Raw genomic sequence first — 16,976 nt, forward strand, 5'->3', positions numbered from 1 at the left:
TGTTTTTTTTTCTGTAAATCAATCCAGGATTATGGGTTTTGCTGCTTTTCCAAATGAAAGTCTTCCTTGGTTTAGCTAATTGTTAACTTGTTTTTTTTTTGTTTTATTTGTATTTTTTTTTATTAAAAAGAAATTGTTGTTTTTTTTTTCGAATATCATATTGTTGATCTTAGATTTGTTTTTGGGGGTTTCGTTAAATAAATTAATTGTTTTGTTGTTGTACAAATTAATTATTTTGGGAAATTATTATTAATTGTAGTTCTCTTTCGTTTTATTATTTATTTAATAATTATATAGCCTAGTTTATTAACTATTTACACTAACAAAAGGTAGGAAAATAAGAGAAAAGCTTAGAGAAGAAGAAAAAACAAAACTGATATGATGATGGCAAATTTGTTCAAAACTACATCACTGCGTCTGGGAAAGAAACGATATCACTCAATCACAATTGTTTTAAATCGGCAGATAGCAAGAAAAGAAAATATTCACAATAAATGCTTTGAAAAAATGACCATTTGTTTGTTGTTTTTGGTTTTTATAGGAAAGCAGAGGTTGTGGTGTTCAAAGGGAAGTGTGGGGGACAGGGAATAGAGGCTAGCAGTTTCTTAACTATGACTAAAACTTATATAACAAAAAAAAAAGATAAACTTGACTAATGGATTAAGCTTAGGATGCCATTTGTGTGGGTGTGTGTTTTTTGTTTTTTTAAATGGACTTTGTGGTGTGTTAATTAAAATGGAACTTAAACTGGAACGGTGACCCGTGATGGAAGTGGGCAAACGGTGAGCCACCATGGAAACCACCATGGCCACCCTGTTGACCCTCAGGATCCAAGGGATCAATGCCCTGATCGAATTGTCTTCGCTTTTCGGGATCTGTGAGCACCTCCTTGGCAGCTGCCACATCAATGAATTTCTTTTCAGCCTTTTTCTTTTCATCACCCTGGAAATTATCGGGATGCCATTTTTGCGCCGCCTTACGATAGGCTTTGACAATTTCCTGTTTTGTGGCATCACGCTTAACACCTAATATCTTATAATAGTCTCTACGTTCAGCTTGTTTTTGCAGTCTTTTGGCTTTTTCAATGCCATCTTTGGCTCGCTGCAGATGTTCGTCCATACCCAATGCCTCTTGGTAGTCGTGTATGGCATCATCATACATTTCCGAGCCAATATATGCCTCGGCGCGATCACAGAGAATTTGAGCATCTTTCATAATGTCCAAGGCATCTTTGCAATAGCCCAATGCCTTGCCATGATCTTCATTGCGCACCGAACATGTACACAATATCCGTTTGGCTTCATAGATTATCATTTGTTCCTCCTTTTCATGTTTCAACACCGATTCCGCTGACTGGATACAATCTTGATATTGTTTCTCATCACGATATTGTTCGGCATTGGAAATACCTTTTTCCACCTTTCGCAGTTTCTTGTAGAATGGGAAGCAGTCTTTGTGTTCTGGATCGAATTTCAAACATTCACGTATTTCCTTAAGGGCACTGGTGGCATGACCGATTTTATACAACAGCAAGGCCAGGTGATAGTAACCCTCTGTGCTGTCCTGTGAAAGTTTATTCACCGACCGTAAATCCGAAATGGCAGCTAAGAGATCATTTAATTCAATATAGGCATCAGCTCTGGTTTGGCGGAAGGCAACACACCATGGAGAAATTTCCAAGAGTTGTGTCAACATTGGTATGGCATTTCTGTAATCACCGCGTGCCATCAAATCTTGTACAATCACCCATTGTTCTTCAGCGGGTTCAATGCGGGAATATTGCTCGTGGGCATGTTCATTGTGTGGTTCTTCATAGAGCTGAAAGGAAAAGTCGGAAAGAAAGAGAAAATCAATTTATGTTCGAAAATGGCTCTCTATGGGATGGAGAAGGAGGGAATTGATTGCGGATGGGTATGACATTGGGAGACAGATATTTACAAGACCATTTCAAGAATCTCTATAAACAGAGGAACCTATGAAAGTCTATTACAACTAAAACACCTTTAAAGGTCTTTCAACCTTTTTAAAACGACCTTTTACCTTCGACCTTCTACCGACAGAGGTCTTTATGGACAAAATATTTTTATTTAAAATCCTACTACAGAGAGACGACCTATTCAAGTCTTTCTCAAGACAGAGTCTTTATGGACAAAATATTTTTTATAAGGATTTCCCTTTTTAAGTTCTTCAGTTAAAGTTGTTCTATGAAGTTTCCTAAACATAGAGGATTTTTTTCACTAAAAACATCTGCAAATCATTTGGAAATATAAGGTCCATAGTACTTTACGGGGCGTGTTTTTTCCTCGAGACAATTTTTATAAAAGATTGTAGTTAGAAGATAATCTGAGGAACATTTAAATTCTCCAACATTTATGACTGCTTCCAGCAATTATGGGAAGCTTCTATTAGCTTTTCAAATACATTTGGAATTTATGTTGAAATCTGCCCACCCAATCGTAATATGTGTCATCATAGATAAGATATGAAAATCTTTAATCTTTTTGTGACAACCACTATTTGATTGTTATTTCAATATCGTACTTACCACCTGCTCAAAATCAGCAGCGGCTTGCTGATATTCGCCGCTTTTCATGTAAACTGTGCCACGTTGATAACGGGCCGCTGTGAAGTCTGGTTTCAATTCCAAGACCCGGCTAAAATCTTGAATGGCAAAACGCGTTTTACCCATGGCCAAATAGACTGTGCCGCGTTTGAACAAAGTCAAATAGTTGTTGGGATCGCCCTCTACGGAAATAAACAAAGAAAATGCAAATGATAATTTCCCGATTGATTACAAAATTGCACTCTTCTAACTTACCAACTGCGGCGTGGTAATGTGTCAATGCATCACTTAGCTGATTGTGGGCCAAAAACTGCTTACCCAATTCCAAATGATTTTCAATATCGGCTGAATTTGGAACAGCTTCAGCACCTGTTAAATATTCAAATAATGGAAAACAATTAATAAATGTTTTCAGATTTATGTTAATTAAATATTCATGCATACACCAATAATAGTGGGTGTGCGGTATTTGAACCAAATAAGCAGTGGGACGCAAGGTCAAGGTCATGGTTTTTTAGTTTTTTTTTTTTGTTTAAACAAATGTTTTGGAAGTCATATTTAACCTAACCCTCTGATATAGGGCCACCGGTCGGTATTGTGTTGTACTGACCTTCTAAAAATAATTCCAACAGCAACAAAAGCAAACAGGCTGTCAACTTTTTTTCACCTCCCAGGCTAAGTATTTCGGGTAATGACACCACCATCTTGTCAACAAATAGTTTTTGCACTCACAAATTTACCAAACATTAAAATTCTTATGTTTACGTTTGGGAAATTCTAGAAAATCTTTTAAATTGAATTCTGCTCGATGGGGGTTTGGTAGCGTGGCAGACTTCAACGACAGACGACAAATGACCAAAGCACTTTCTATATGTGCTCTTGCTTTTTATCAGTGTAAATTCTTGCCACTTCCTCTTTAGGCTTATGTTCTGCTGCTACTGCTGTTCAAGACTCTCAGGTAGATAGATATAATTTATTTGTAGGCAATTTTGCAACAAGAATATTTCGGTTTTCTTGTATTGAACTTGCGATTCTTGTTTGTTTGCAGACAATTATTGATTGCAATAATTTTGTTCTTGTTTTCTCGTCGATCTATTTATTGAAAATGGCCAGCCAAATTCAATTCGTTCCGTAGCAGAGGGCGAAGCCGATGTGAAATTCTCGGCGGCGGCGGCTAAGCATAAAAAAGTCGGCGGCGGCTAAAAGTCGACTGCAGCCGAAAGAAAATCGGCGGCGGCGGCTAAAGCAATATACGGCCGGCGGCGGCTAAAAGTCGGCTACAGACGACGACTTTAACGTGAACAAATAATTTCGGTTGTTTTAATAACTGTCAATTCATTTAATTTAAAATAAAAATGAAAATATAAGTTTATATGCACATTTGTTGCTCATTAAAAATTAATAAAAATACTTTAATTTGATAAAAATGGTTCGACGACTGCCTTGTTATCGTGAACAAACAATTGTTTCTTTACTGTTGCCGGATGCAGGCTGCTTCTCTTTGCATTTACACAATTCCCGGCATATGAAAATGCTTGCTCTGAAGATGCTGATGTGGCTGGAATTCCAAAGCACATATTTGCTACAGTAGCAACATTTGGAAAGATCTATAAAAAGTAAATGGTCAAAACGTAACCTGCTTAAAACAAGTTTAAGATGTGAATCTTTAACGTACTTGTTTGTTCTGTCGCCACCAATCTAGAGGCTCAACCGCCTCGACTTTCATTTCCAAATATTTTCTTATTTCTAACTCTACGTTATTTTGTACATTAGAAGGCGATGGTCCCATAAATTCCAACATTCTTTGACGACTAGCTGATATTTTCTGCAAGTAAAATATACGTCAGTTAAGTTTACCTTTACATTTATTAAAACATAATACCTGTTTTTTTGCATTTGGTTCAGTGCTCGTTGATGGCTCATTTAATAATGTGTCATCGATTTCCTTTAATTTTTCAATTTCTTCCATAATCAAGTTCTCCTTGGAAATTGGAGACAGAACATCATGCACAAGTTCCAAGGAGTTTGGCGATTGTTTGGGTATCTGTAGTATATATTTATCTAAAACAGGCCAGTTTTTTTGGCATGGGTCCATAAGCGCAGCTACAACATACATTCTATATACTTTGAATCGCTTCGTGAAGTTTTGCACAGCGAAATTGCATAAATTGATTGTTAGTTCAAAAGACGCTTTTTCTTCTTCTTTCTTCAATGAGGACATAATGGATTCCTGAAAATAAATACACGAAGATATCGTCGGATAATCTTGGCCTTGAAGGTGTTTTGTGGCGTCCTCAAAAAATTTTAAAAACGTGCCAAATTCCGTTATAATTTGCTTTTCCATTGTCCCAATCACTAACAGTTCCTTTTTAGCTTTAACTAATGCTACATTTATAGTGGATATATTATTCGTATAGCTTTGAATCATTGCAAGCAGAGAGTTCCAACGTGTTGCAACGGAATTTTTCAAAGAGGTGTGGTGCTTGACGTTTAAAGTTGCTTCATATTGTTCAGTAAAATAGTCATCTCCATGTGGAAATTGTTCGCAACTATCCAAACTCTCCAAAATTATTTCAACCTCTGTAAATATTTTTTCTAAATCGTTTTGTTCCTCCATATTTTGAATATTTGATATTTCTTCATAGCTATACATTAAGCTGCCATAATTTTTTTTTAATTTTGATATTATGTTATTAATATTTTCAAATGACTTGTTGTTTAGTATATCTTCCATCAAAAATCTGTGTAAAACATGAGCCTTACAACCATATCTTGGTATATTTTTAATTTTTAAAGCTGAAACGATGTTGCTTCCACCATCAGTAACAGCACATATGTTTTTTTCCAACAGATTAAATTCACATAAAGCTTCTTCAATTTTTTCTACAACTGCTAGTCCAGTGTGAGGTCGTGGAAAGATCTCTGTCTTGAGCGTTACAATTTGCATTTGAAAATTTTGGCAGAAATGCACTTTTATGTTTATGTAAGACAAGTGCTTATGTTTATCTGACCACATATCCAATACAAGTGTAACATTTTTGGGCGACTCTTTAAGGCTTGTTTTTACGTGGTCCAAATATATGTTATAAACATCGTTTAAAGCCGTCGTAGCTATTGTCCTATCTGTGGGGAATATAGCCTTTGGGTTTAAGAAAGATACCAATTTCTTAAATCCTGGCCTTTCAACAATTTTAAACGGTTGCAAATCCCAACAGCACATTTCGGCGACCCGGCGAGCATTTTGTTGTTTGTTGTTACAACTTGTTGAGGATTTCAATGCATTTTGTGTCATTGTTGAACTTTTCAGGTTATTTAAAGATTTCACGTCCAAGTTATGTACAGCTCGTAGATGGTTCATATAATTTGTGGTTGATGTTGATTTTCCAAAACTAAAATCATAAACATTTACACACATGCGAATGGAAAAAATTAGAAATTCTTACCTTTTTAAATTGGTCTTTTCATCCAAACACAATTTGCAAAATTTATATTTTTGAAGAATATGCCTCTTTTTAAAATAGAGATCACCAAAATATTTCCAACACATTGATATACCACCTTCATTTACAACAACCTTTGCCAAATTTTTAAATTCATTTTTCTTTTTAAAAAGATCTTCATATTGAGATACATCTGCATATGGAGAAATATTGATTTCAGTATCAACAGATTCGTCAGAATCGGATTCTGATTTAGTCAAAACTGTTTGACCCTTTCAGTTAGCGGAAAAATAATTTTTAATATTCCTTTGGCACATTTTGCATTCTTTTCTTTGAACAAGCAAAAACACAACGAATCTTTGGCAAAAAATATGGTTGCCACTCCATAAAAAATTCGTAAGTTACAAAAGGTTGCCAAAGGTTTTGTGATAAAAAAACAAATCTACAAAGTCATAATACCCTTACCACTATGTGGTGTAGGGTATAATTAATATAAATAGCCTACACGTTTTAGCCTCTCGAAGACGAGCGCACAATGTAAATTATCGTCCAATAATGAGCATTATAATATGTTAATTTATCGATAAGATTAAAAGACATATTTATACAAATTTGCTGTATAAATTTATATTTTTCAACGGCTTAGCCGACTCAGTCGGCTAAAAATTTGAGCCGATGAGAGCCGCATACATCAGCGGCGGCTCAGATCACTTAAAAAAAGTCGGCGGCGGCTGCACGCCGACTGCGAGCCGATCGGCTTCGTGCTCTGTTCCGTAGTATATTTTAAGTTTTATCGTTTCTCTTTTCACCTTCTTATTCAAAACACACGTCAGTTCAGAGTGTAAACAGAGTTGCATTAGATGTGGTCTTCTGTGATTGGTTATTTGTGCGGAGAGTCCCATGGGTGTGAGATGAAATTCTTGACGCCGTTAGAATTGTGGGTTGATAATTGCGCCGCTTCACAAATAACGGCTTTGAATGGGGGAAATAAATGTTCTTATCGCCCATATTGGGGAAATTGTGGTTTTTCTCATAAAAAATAAGGAAATTATTACAGAAAATAGATGTAATTAATAAATGCCACAGGAAATATGCATATATTTAGCTAAAGTACTTAAAACTAAACTAAATAATGTAGAAAAATAATTGCGCCGCTACACAAATAACGGCTTTGAATTAGGAAAAAATTGATGTAACTAAAAAATGCTATAGGAAATATGTATATTTAGCAAATTTTTTTAAAATAAACCTTAATAATGAAGACAAATAAGGTATTAATCACGGTCATCCCATTCACTCATCTCTTGGGATTTATGGCACAACCAGGAAGGTAGTTTAGCATCGAAAGAGTATGAAAATGCAACTCTGTCTTTTAAGCCAAACATGTTTGCATAAAACACTTTACTCAAATTATCAACTCTTTTGATAATTCGTCAAATAATGTACCATACTTAACCAATTTTCCATTGATAAACATTTCAATAATCAAATGTTTTTTGTTTTGTGAAATTTATTTTATTTAGAATATATTTAAAGTATAACATTTAGCATATATGGTTAAAAGTTGGATTAGTTTTTAATACAAAAATTATTTAAAATATAAAATAAATTTAAGTAATTATAAAAAAGTTGCTTAATGGAAAATAAAATTCTCCTAAAAAGGACTTTTAAAAAGGAATAAATGTTAGGATTTTGTTTTATTTAGTGAAGGTAAATTTAATATTTGGTTTCGGTTTCATTTTAAAAGCCTTTGGCTCAACTACTAGTAATACACATCATTTGTCATAAAGGTAACTTAATTAATATTTCTTTAATTAAAATATATAATTTATTCTTCTCGTTTAAAATAAATGCATTTTTTATATTTTAAATTTATTTTGAGCATTGTAATTGCTTCTACTACCGCTACATATTTTTTTGTTGTCAAATATAACTTTTCTTGTTCACCTTTAAAACTAATGGTCATTTGTGCTATATATGTTTTTGTAAGGTTATGTTTCACAAAAATTGTGTTTTTGTTTTGTTTTTTTTTTCGAAAACAAAAATAATATATATTGTCTAATAAATTTATTGCTAAGTGATCACAATATTTACCAAGTCATCCAACGGCAGCTCTGTGTTCTTTTTATTATTATTGATATTATTTTTATTATTAAAATTGGTATTTAGATTTGTATTTGCAGCCACTTCCTCTTCGTCGTGCATCTTTTTCATGTGCCCTTTAAACAATATAAAATGCGGGGGAGTTATAAGAAAGTTATACTGTCTCTGGTATTCTACTTACATTTAAACTTAATATGAGTCACAAAACTTTCACTGCACAAATCGCATTTATAATAGGTCTTACCGCTGTGTATGCGTTCGTGTAAACGCAATGATTTTTCAAAGAGATATGATCGACCACATGTGGTGCAGGTGAAATTCTTTTCTAGAACTAAGAGAAAAAACTATTTATTAAAATTCCGCAAAAATTAATTCCGAATGATAAACGTAATTTCGTAAAATCAACATATTAGACAAAGTCAATGACAGAAATAGCAGAACTGTATATGTTTATATTCATGGTAAAATTAAGAAGGTGAAGTAATTTCAAATACGAATATCCATCTCTGCATTTTTTGTAATTTACCTTGTCAAATTTTATTTCATAAAAACAGGTTCCCATATCTGATTTGTGTATATACAATGGATTTATAAATATGAATTTTGACAATGAGATGTTTGTTTGAAATGGGCTACCCTAAATAATTGCATCATAATAAAGAGCCAGTAAATTAAGCTTACGTTTTGGAAAATAAATCTTTTTATACGTTTCAAATAAATCAAGCTATAAAGTAAATGTAAACATAACCTTACCCTCATGACTTCTACGATGTTGGGTTAGGACATATTTTAAAGCAAAACCTTTGCCACAAATATCACATATATTTGGTTTTTCGGAAGAATGCGTTTTCAAATGCCATTTCATGTCCTGGGAACGTTTAAAACGTTTCGGGCACTGGGGACAGGCATGGGGTCTAAAAATATAAAATAATTAAATATAAGTAAAAACCAATACTTCACAATTAAAAGTTAACAAATTGAATTGAATCTCCTCCCACCTTCCCTCTATCGAATGCACAGCCATATGCCGTTCCAAGGCCGATTTCATATTGAAACGTTTATCACATTTCTCACAGTGGAACAGACCGGTAAAGCTTTTCGGTTTCTTATTCATAATAATACGTTTATTATTTGCTATTTTTACGGCGCCCTTATTCTCCTTGTGATCCTCCAACATATGATCCTTGAGTATTAGTTCATTTTCATAACGTTTACGACATAACATACATTCGGTTTTTTCTATCAATGTCAAATTGTCCAAATGGTATTCGAGCATGTGGAGGCGTTTTTCAAAGTATGAGGTGAAGACTGGAGGAAAAATTAAGAAATTATTAAGAATGTTGAATGATTTTCATTAGATGATTTACCTTCGGGACATCTGCCACACTTGTAAGGCTTCTCTCCGCCATGTTGTCGAAATATATGCCATCGTAAGGTTTTCAAATGGAAGAAATCTGAAGTGAAGTAAAAAGTTCATTCTTCAATTCATTTCTTCAATCCCATCCCATCGTTAACAATTTATAAGGCACGAATTGATATTTCCCATCTCTGTATAAGCTGTATCAAATATCTGTATTACGTTTCTATCTGCTTAGTTTGAAAGTTTCCATCTCTGTAATGTTTAGTCCTATGAGGTGGCAACCCTTGTATCTGCGACAATTGCAGTGTTACCGTAATTTATAAAGCCGAAGCTTGTAGTAAGAGAGTGACTTGTCAAAATCACTCTCAGAAAACTTTAAAAAGTTATTGAGGTGGGAATACGCATGGATCAATAAGAAAGTTTGCTTAACTTAACTTAACAAAGAAAGTAGAAAAATGCAACTCTGTGCTGGGGTCTTATAGTGTCAAATGGACTTCTAAATATGGAACTTTTAAATTTTATTATGTAAACATGGTAGAAACATTGATATGTCGAAATTTTTTTAATGTTTCTTCAAAAATAAGTAGATTTGTGGGCTTTCCTATACGACGCCAATCGGAGGTTGTTATTATATGCATTTCTTTAACAATTTCTACAAATTAAAATATTTTTTCATTGAAAATTTTCAATTTCAAAATCGGTTTGACAGTTCATTGTCCCAGCAGCTGTGCAGATGCGACTACCTTAATTCTTCTACCATGGGTTCCTGTATTTATTAATATTAACGTACATGGTAGAAGAATACATGTAGTCGCATCGACTCAGCTGTTGGGACAATGAGCTGTCAATTGCAATTGCAATTTTCGAATGAAAAATTATTTAAATTTGTAAAAATTGTTAAAAAAGCATATCAAAACAACATCCAATTGGCGTCGCATTTATAAAAACATGTACAAATCTACTTTCTTTTGAAGAAACATTTAATACGTTTTGACATTATAATGTTCGCAAGAGTTGATACATCTACCTCTTTTCTTCTACATAAGAACATATAACCTCGTTTACATGCACCTTTTTTGTTTATAAATCCAATGGAGTTTGGTTGTTAAGATTAGTGAACCCTTGGGAATAATGAAAGATGATTACACAAATTACGCATTTTTCTTAGTTTTCCGTCAAAGTACGATTTTTTTTATAAAAATGTTGAGGTTATGTCCTAACATTCCCACATTCTTCACAAAACAAATTCAATATTTACTTACATTTACCACAAAACGAGCACACCTCTTGACTGCGGAACCCCGTATGTGTCTCCTCGTGCACCTTCAAGTGTCGCTGATTGATAAACAAACGATCACAGTAACTACATTTCAATTGTTCCTCGGGATTATGCCATTTCATGTGATAATTAAGGCTTTTACTGGAACAAAAACTCTTGGCACACAGGGTACAATCGAAATCGGTACCGCTGTGATATTTCTCAACGTGATTGCGTAAATTAAATTTATCGGCATATTTTTTGCCACACACAGTACACGAATGTAGTTTCTGGCTATGTGACTCCTTTAAGTGTGTCGTACGTGAGGCGGCATCCATAAAACATTCCTCACAATAGGGACAATTGTATGGTGTATTATGCGAACCATGAAATTCGGCAATGTGCGCCAAAAGCTCACGCTGAGTTTGGAAATGTTCACTGGAGCTATTCTTCCATTTGTAACAGTATTTACATTCAAAGGTTATATTTAAATTATCGGCATTGTAATCAACGTTGTCTTCCCCGACCTCGTCATCTATATGCAGCCCTTCATTGTTGTGATCATTTGCCACCAAAAACTGGTGTTCCATTCCATTGCCATAGATATTATTTTGATTGTGATCCTGCTGATTCATAATAATGCTTCCATCGATATCCCCCTCTCTGTCATCGATAACATCTAATTCGTCGATAAGTTCTTCAATGAGATCATTTTCGTCTAAATCGTTGGTATCTTCGGTAATTATTTCATGGTTGTTGCAGCTGTTGTTAGTCGTTATGGAAGTGCTTTGTGTATCGTCTAAGAAGTCGTCGTTGGGACAGCAATTGGTTTTATCATTTTCGTTTATTATAACGGCAGTGTCATTGGTATTTGTTGTTATTGCTAACGGTCTAAATGAAACCTCGGTGTTGTTGTTGCTGCCAGCATCCGTGGCTATATGTAAAATGTTGTCCAAGGGCTCGGTGTGAACTGTAATAGATAAAGGGAAACAAATATTAGTTGGTTTACCCAGACAAAGTTACTTTGACAAGGAAACGTGGTAGAAGAATACAGGTCTACACAGTTGCTGGGACAATAAACTGTCAAACCAATTTTGAAATTGTCATTTCCAAGTCCGACAGCTGTTAAAATTATTCCAGTGACAGCTCATTTTATTGTGTACAAAAGCATTTTGGTGAGAATTTTCCAGTAAAAAGTTATTTGTGATGGAATTCAAGCGTGATAGTGTGATTTATTTATATTTGGCTGGAAACCCACAAGTGGCTATCGTTAGAGCACTCCATCATTTAAATGTGAATAAATCTTTTGTGTCTCGTATCATCGCTCGTTACCGTAATACTGGTAGCGTAGCCCGACGTCAAGGAAGTGGACAGAAGAAAACAGCAACATCAGCAGAAATGGTTCGAAAAGTAAAGAAGCGACTTGATCGAAACCCGCGTCGCAGTGGCCGAGAAATGGCTCGTGAGCTGAACATATCGCAATATTCCATTAGGCAAATATTGAAAAATGTGCTCGGAGTAAAGCCATTGAAATTGCAAAAAGTGCAAGAACTTACACCGCAACGGAACGGAAATAGACTTAATAGAGCTAAAGAGTTGCTTCGCTTGACCGAAAATGGTAAACTGCCGAATTGGGGTTTCTTCGATGAGAAAACATTCGTTGTCCAGTAGTTTGTAAACAAACAAAATGATCGTGTTTACTTGCCAAAGAGGTCAGCTGAAAATGTGCACCTTCGGTTGCCCACCAGAACTTAAGCGCCGGCCATGGTGATGGTGTGGGCTGCCATAACAGCCGATGGTCGCTCTCCGCTCGTATTAATCGACCGTAACATCAGAATAAATGCCGAATATTATCGCGAAAATATTCTGGAGGGTTTATTAAAGCCTTGGCCATGCAAACATTTATGCCGTAGACCTTGGACATTCCAACAGACTCGGCACCATCGCATTCAGCACGCGCCAAAATGGTAACAAAATGAGGTTCCTCGCTTCATTTCCAGCACACAATGGCCACCAAAATATCCGGATTCCAATCCGTTGGACTATTATGTCTGAAGTATTTTGGAAAGCAAGGTTGGCACTAAAAAATACCAAAGTATCGATCACCTCAAGCAAGCGCTTCGTCGGGAATGGGCCGGGAAATACAGCAGAGCAACATTCAGGCAGCGTCTGACGGTTACATTGGCCGTTTGAAGGCCATAATTCGTGGCAAAGGTGACTAATTCAAATAAATCTAAACTTATTCTAAAATTTGATGCTATTTCCAACATTTTTTGCTTTCATTCAATAAAAATTAAAAAAAAATAGTAAAAATTATGACGTTTGACTTTGTGGCAGTTTTTTATCTCACCCTGTAAGGCTGAGAGTATAATCATACTTTTGACAACATCTCATTGTCCGAATATATATTTTCCATAAATCCATTATATTTTCTCAAATCAGAGATGGGAACCTGTTTTTAATGAAGTAGCATAACTTCAACAACTTCTATATGGTTGTTGTTTCAATTTGATGTACAATACTCAAGCTATTACTTATATTCTTATACCATGTTCCCACACCACTCATACGCCCCTGGGCTCTATAAAGCAGTCTTTTATTGCAGCTAATGTCCCCTTAACACTTTTGTTTACATTTTTTAATGTTTAAATTTATGCTCGTTGTAAAGCATGGTAGAAGAATATAGGTTGACGCGTCGACACAGCTGCTGGGACAATGAACTGTCAAACCAATTTTGTAGTTGAAAATTTTGAATGAAAAATTATTTAAATTTGTACAAATTCTTGAAAAATGCATATCATGAAAACCTCCGATTGGCGTCGTATAAGAAAACTTATAAAAATCTATTTATTTTTGAAAAAAAAAATTTAATGTTTTTTCAAATATGAGTAGATTTTTATATATTTACTTATACGACGTCATTCGGAGGTTATTATAATTCGTATTTTTCAAAAATTTTTACAAATTTTAATGATTATTCATTCAACATTTTCCATTCTAAAATTGGTTTGACAGTTCATTGTCCCAGAATCTGTGTCGATGCGTTTACCTATATTCTCCTACCATGTTATAACGGTAAAATACTCCATCACTACTAATATGACTCAAAACGTATGAAAATATACGTGAAATATATCATGATCAATAAATAATCATGCTAAAATACCCCAATGTAAACGTAGCCTTACGAAATTAGCATTTTCTTACTTTGTTTCTTATTTCCACATCAAACATACGCCCCAAAGCACCATAAACAAACCTTTCAATTACAGCTAACGGTCCCCCTTAACACTTTTGTTTACATTACCATAATCTCTGTTTTGCAATAGCAACACAACCACCAACCACTTTGCTAATTAAAAAGTCCCATAAAAATTGTTACCAATCAATCGAAATTACCACATAAATGGGTCTCAACAGGATGTGTCGTTTGTTGGTGGCTGCGACACATAAAAATCATCAACATTCCCGGAAGTCTAAATAGCTTCTCTTAATGGCAATTGCAAAAACATGTTTGCGGGCATTACTTAAAAACCCATAAACAAATGATGAAGGGTGGGGGTGGAAGGCGGGTGGTTGACGTTGCGACAGGGAAAAAATCTAAAAATCAACAAGAGTCCATTGACCTGCCTCAATTACAAAACAAAACAAAATGAAACGAAAAACACAAACAAACTGAAATGGAAAATAAAAACAATGTTGCAGAGGAATGAATGATAGATTCCTACTTGGATGTGTGGCTGTGTGTGTGTGGTGGGTATGCCACTCACTGTATGTTTGAAAGGCGCTCTCATTTGTCCTGCCAAATAACTGCTCTCAACTTACCCATTCCTTTCAACAAGAGAATTTGCATACCAAACGTTGTTGGAAGTGGATGTTTGACCCATCTACAGTGCTCTGTTCGGGTTCAATACTCACCAATATTATTGCTAATACTACTACTAGTACTATTATTGTTGCTGCAGGTTTTGAGTAAATTCTTCTCCATGCCTGGCGTAACTGGAGTAACAACAATGGTTGCCATGACTGGTGGTGGTGCTTGTGCTGTTGTTGCTGTTGTCGATTCTAATGCAGTATTTGTAACACTTTTTGGGGATATTGTGGTAGTTAAATCATCCTTGTTATCCACTTCAATGGAGTGCCGTTGTTCAAAGCTCTCGAAAACAACAGCTTCATGTGCTCCACCTCCCCCTCCATCCCCATCGTGCATACTCTGGGTATCGATTTTATCAAATATATTGCTTAAGATTTGTTGAGCCTCTAGGCACTGTAAACGAAACTCGGCTACTGTGCAAAATTTCGAAAAACAATCGGAACATATTTTTTGGGGCAGACCATCGTTGCAGGATATCTGTGGCAAAGAACAATTCTGTTATTTCTTTTTATTTGAAGTCAAAAAAAAAGTAGCTACCTTAATTTTCCAGCTACTTAGGACAATGTGTATACGCTCTGTTTCGGGTTTCCAGTGCTGGACATTGAATAAATCGAGCCATTGTGTGGTATTATCAAAATCACACTTGGCACAAGTGCGACATGTTTCCATGATGATGGTTTTTTCCTGCTAAGCTTTTGGTTTTTAAAATTCCTTAAAATCGTATATTTTCTCTTGGTGTTTTATCTTTATTTTTTCCAAACATCCAATCAACCGTACATACACACAATCAAGCCAAAAAAATATTTTCCTCTAGCACTCCCACAAATTTGACATCCTTCTTATGCGAGTTCCAATTGGCAACTGATGTTAAAATTTTCTCCCCAAAAAATCGTTATTTCATTAAAACTGTTCAAAGTTGTTTGTTCTTCTCGTTGCTGTTGCTGTTGTTGTTTTTTTTTTTTCTTCTTTTCTGTGCCATCGAGCCAACATCAGAGACGATGAAAAAAAATATATATCAGCAAAGCCAACCAGCCAGATATCCTCGTGCCTGGTGGCTGGCTAACAAAATTATGTTATGCGTACATCGGCTTTTATGTTTGTTCTAAAATCGTTTCACGAAGATGATAGGGAGGAAGAAGAAAACGACATCTCCCAACATAAATCGTCGTCCAGTAACACAGTTTTTCAGTTTTTCTTGGGGCCTAAATAGCTCGGTCAAACTAATTTCTGTGCTGTGTTTATGTGCCAAACAGAAACAGGCAGGCAGACTCCTGTCAGTCAGCCAAGCAGCCAGCCAGCCAGCCTATCAGAGAAGTTCCTCTTTAACGAGTGAGAGTAAATGTCTCACTCAGCAATCTCCCAACTCCTCCTGAGGGAGCGAACAAAACAAATGTTACTAGGTTGAGTACACATTAGAATTTGCAACAAAAACAACACAATTAGCACACGCATGCACAAACTCGCACTCACACAAACTCTCACACACTCTCGCATTGCCAAAGGAATAGTTAACAGACGACCTTCACATTTCTTTTTTTATTTTGTTAGATGTTGTTGATTTGCAGCTTTCTTCTTCTTCTTCCTCCCTTTTTGCTATGGGCTTTGCACAATTGCAGCCAACCGACACAGGACGAACGAACAGCCAGCCAGCCAAGGCAAGTCAAATACAAGTGACAAGTGTTTGGCTGCACTACAACTATCCTCAATGATATTGTTATTGTTGTAGTAGTTATACACCCATTAAAAAGGGGTTAAAAAACCTGGCACCTTGTAGTTTCTTTCGATTTTGCAACAACACGCAACACACACTACTTTTACTCAAGCATAAAAATGCCTTTGGCGCACAATGGTTGGATTTTGGAGGTCTCCAAAAGGAAAACGACGACAGCAACAACAACATCTCAGCTGAGTTTCTTCTGTTATTCTCACCCAGTTTTTGTTTGTTTACATTTTTCTATTGCAAAAACACGAAGAAGAAGAAAAGACACACACACACACACACACTCACACGACAACTTGCATTTGCGCATTTACATTACATGCCGGGGAGGTATAAAACGAGGCCGATGAACAACAAATAATAGAAATTAAAAACATAAACAACAACACACACACCCATGCACACACACACACAAATTAAGTGAAAGGTTTTGTATTGTAAATAATCACAAGAATCAACTTTCTCGTTGCATTTTTATTGGCACAATGGGTTAAGGTTATAGTTGTTTTGCACAAAAGTGTAGCATATTTTTAGGCGTAACCAATTTCTTTTTTTTTAATATTCAAAGGAATGTATAAAATAAAAAGAAGAGTTAAATTGTGTAGCATTAAAGGGTCAATTGTAAATAGAGAAGACCTTTTATAGGCCTTCAACATAG

At 35.3% G+C, this 16,976-nt stretch overlaps 3 protein-coding genes across 3 annotated transcripts; all 3 read right to left on the reverse strand.

Moving 5' to 3' along the window:
* Positions 1-288: 288 nt before the first annotated feature.
* Positions 289-3,713, reverse strand: LOC101889504 (dnaJ homolog subfamily C member 3). The gene is made up of 4 exons (XM_005191447.4): positions 3,174-3,713; positions 2,819-2,932; positions 2,546-2,745; positions 289-1,818 (listed from the first exon to the last, which is right to left on the reverse strand). Exons 1-4 carry the CDS (start codon positions 3,265-3,267, stop codon positions 727-729), a joined length of 1,500 nt encoding a protein of 499 aa, XP_005191504.1. The 5' UTR covers positions 3,268-3,713; the 3' UTR covers positions 289-726.
* A 1,502-nt stretch (positions 3,714-5,215) lies between these two features.
* Positions 5,216-6,264, reverse strand: LOC131802790 (uncharacterized). Its single transcript, XM_059123404.1, has 3 exons — positions 6,007-6,264; positions 5,327-5,952; positions 5,216-5,220 (listed from the first exon to the last, which is right to left on the reverse strand). Exons 1-3 carry the CDS (start codon positions 6,108-6,110, stop codon positions 5,216-5,218), a joined length of 735 nt encoding a protein of 244 aa, XP_058979387.1. The 5' UTR covers positions 6,111-6,264.
* Positions 6,265-7,531: 1,267 nt separating this feature from the next.
* LOC101895579 (oocyte zinc finger protein XlCOF6) lies at positions 7,532-16,376 on the reverse strand. The gene is made up of 8 exons (XM_005191485.4): positions 15,136-16,376; positions 14,643-15,075; positions 10,729-11,694; positions 9,474-9,560; positions 9,105-9,414; positions 8,860-9,020; positions 8,288-8,437; positions 7,532-8,222 (listed from the first exon to the last, which is right to left on the reverse strand). Exons 1-8 carry the CDS (start codon positions 15,265-15,267, stop codon positions 8,077-8,079), a joined length of 2,385 nt encoding a protein of 794 aa, XP_005191542.2. The 5' UTR covers positions 15,268-16,376; the 3' UTR covers positions 7,532-8,076.
* Between the last annotated feature and the right edge of the window lie 600 nt (positions 16,377-16,976).

This window comes from Musca domestica, unplaced genomic scaffold (assembly GCF_030504385.1).
Source record: "Musca domestica strain aabys unplaced genomic scaffold, Musca_domestica.polishedcontigs.V.1.1 24, whole genome shotgun sequence".
NCBI classification, from domain to species: domain Eukaryota; kingdom Metazoa; phylum Arthropoda; class Insecta; order Diptera; family Muscidae; genus Musca; species Musca domestica.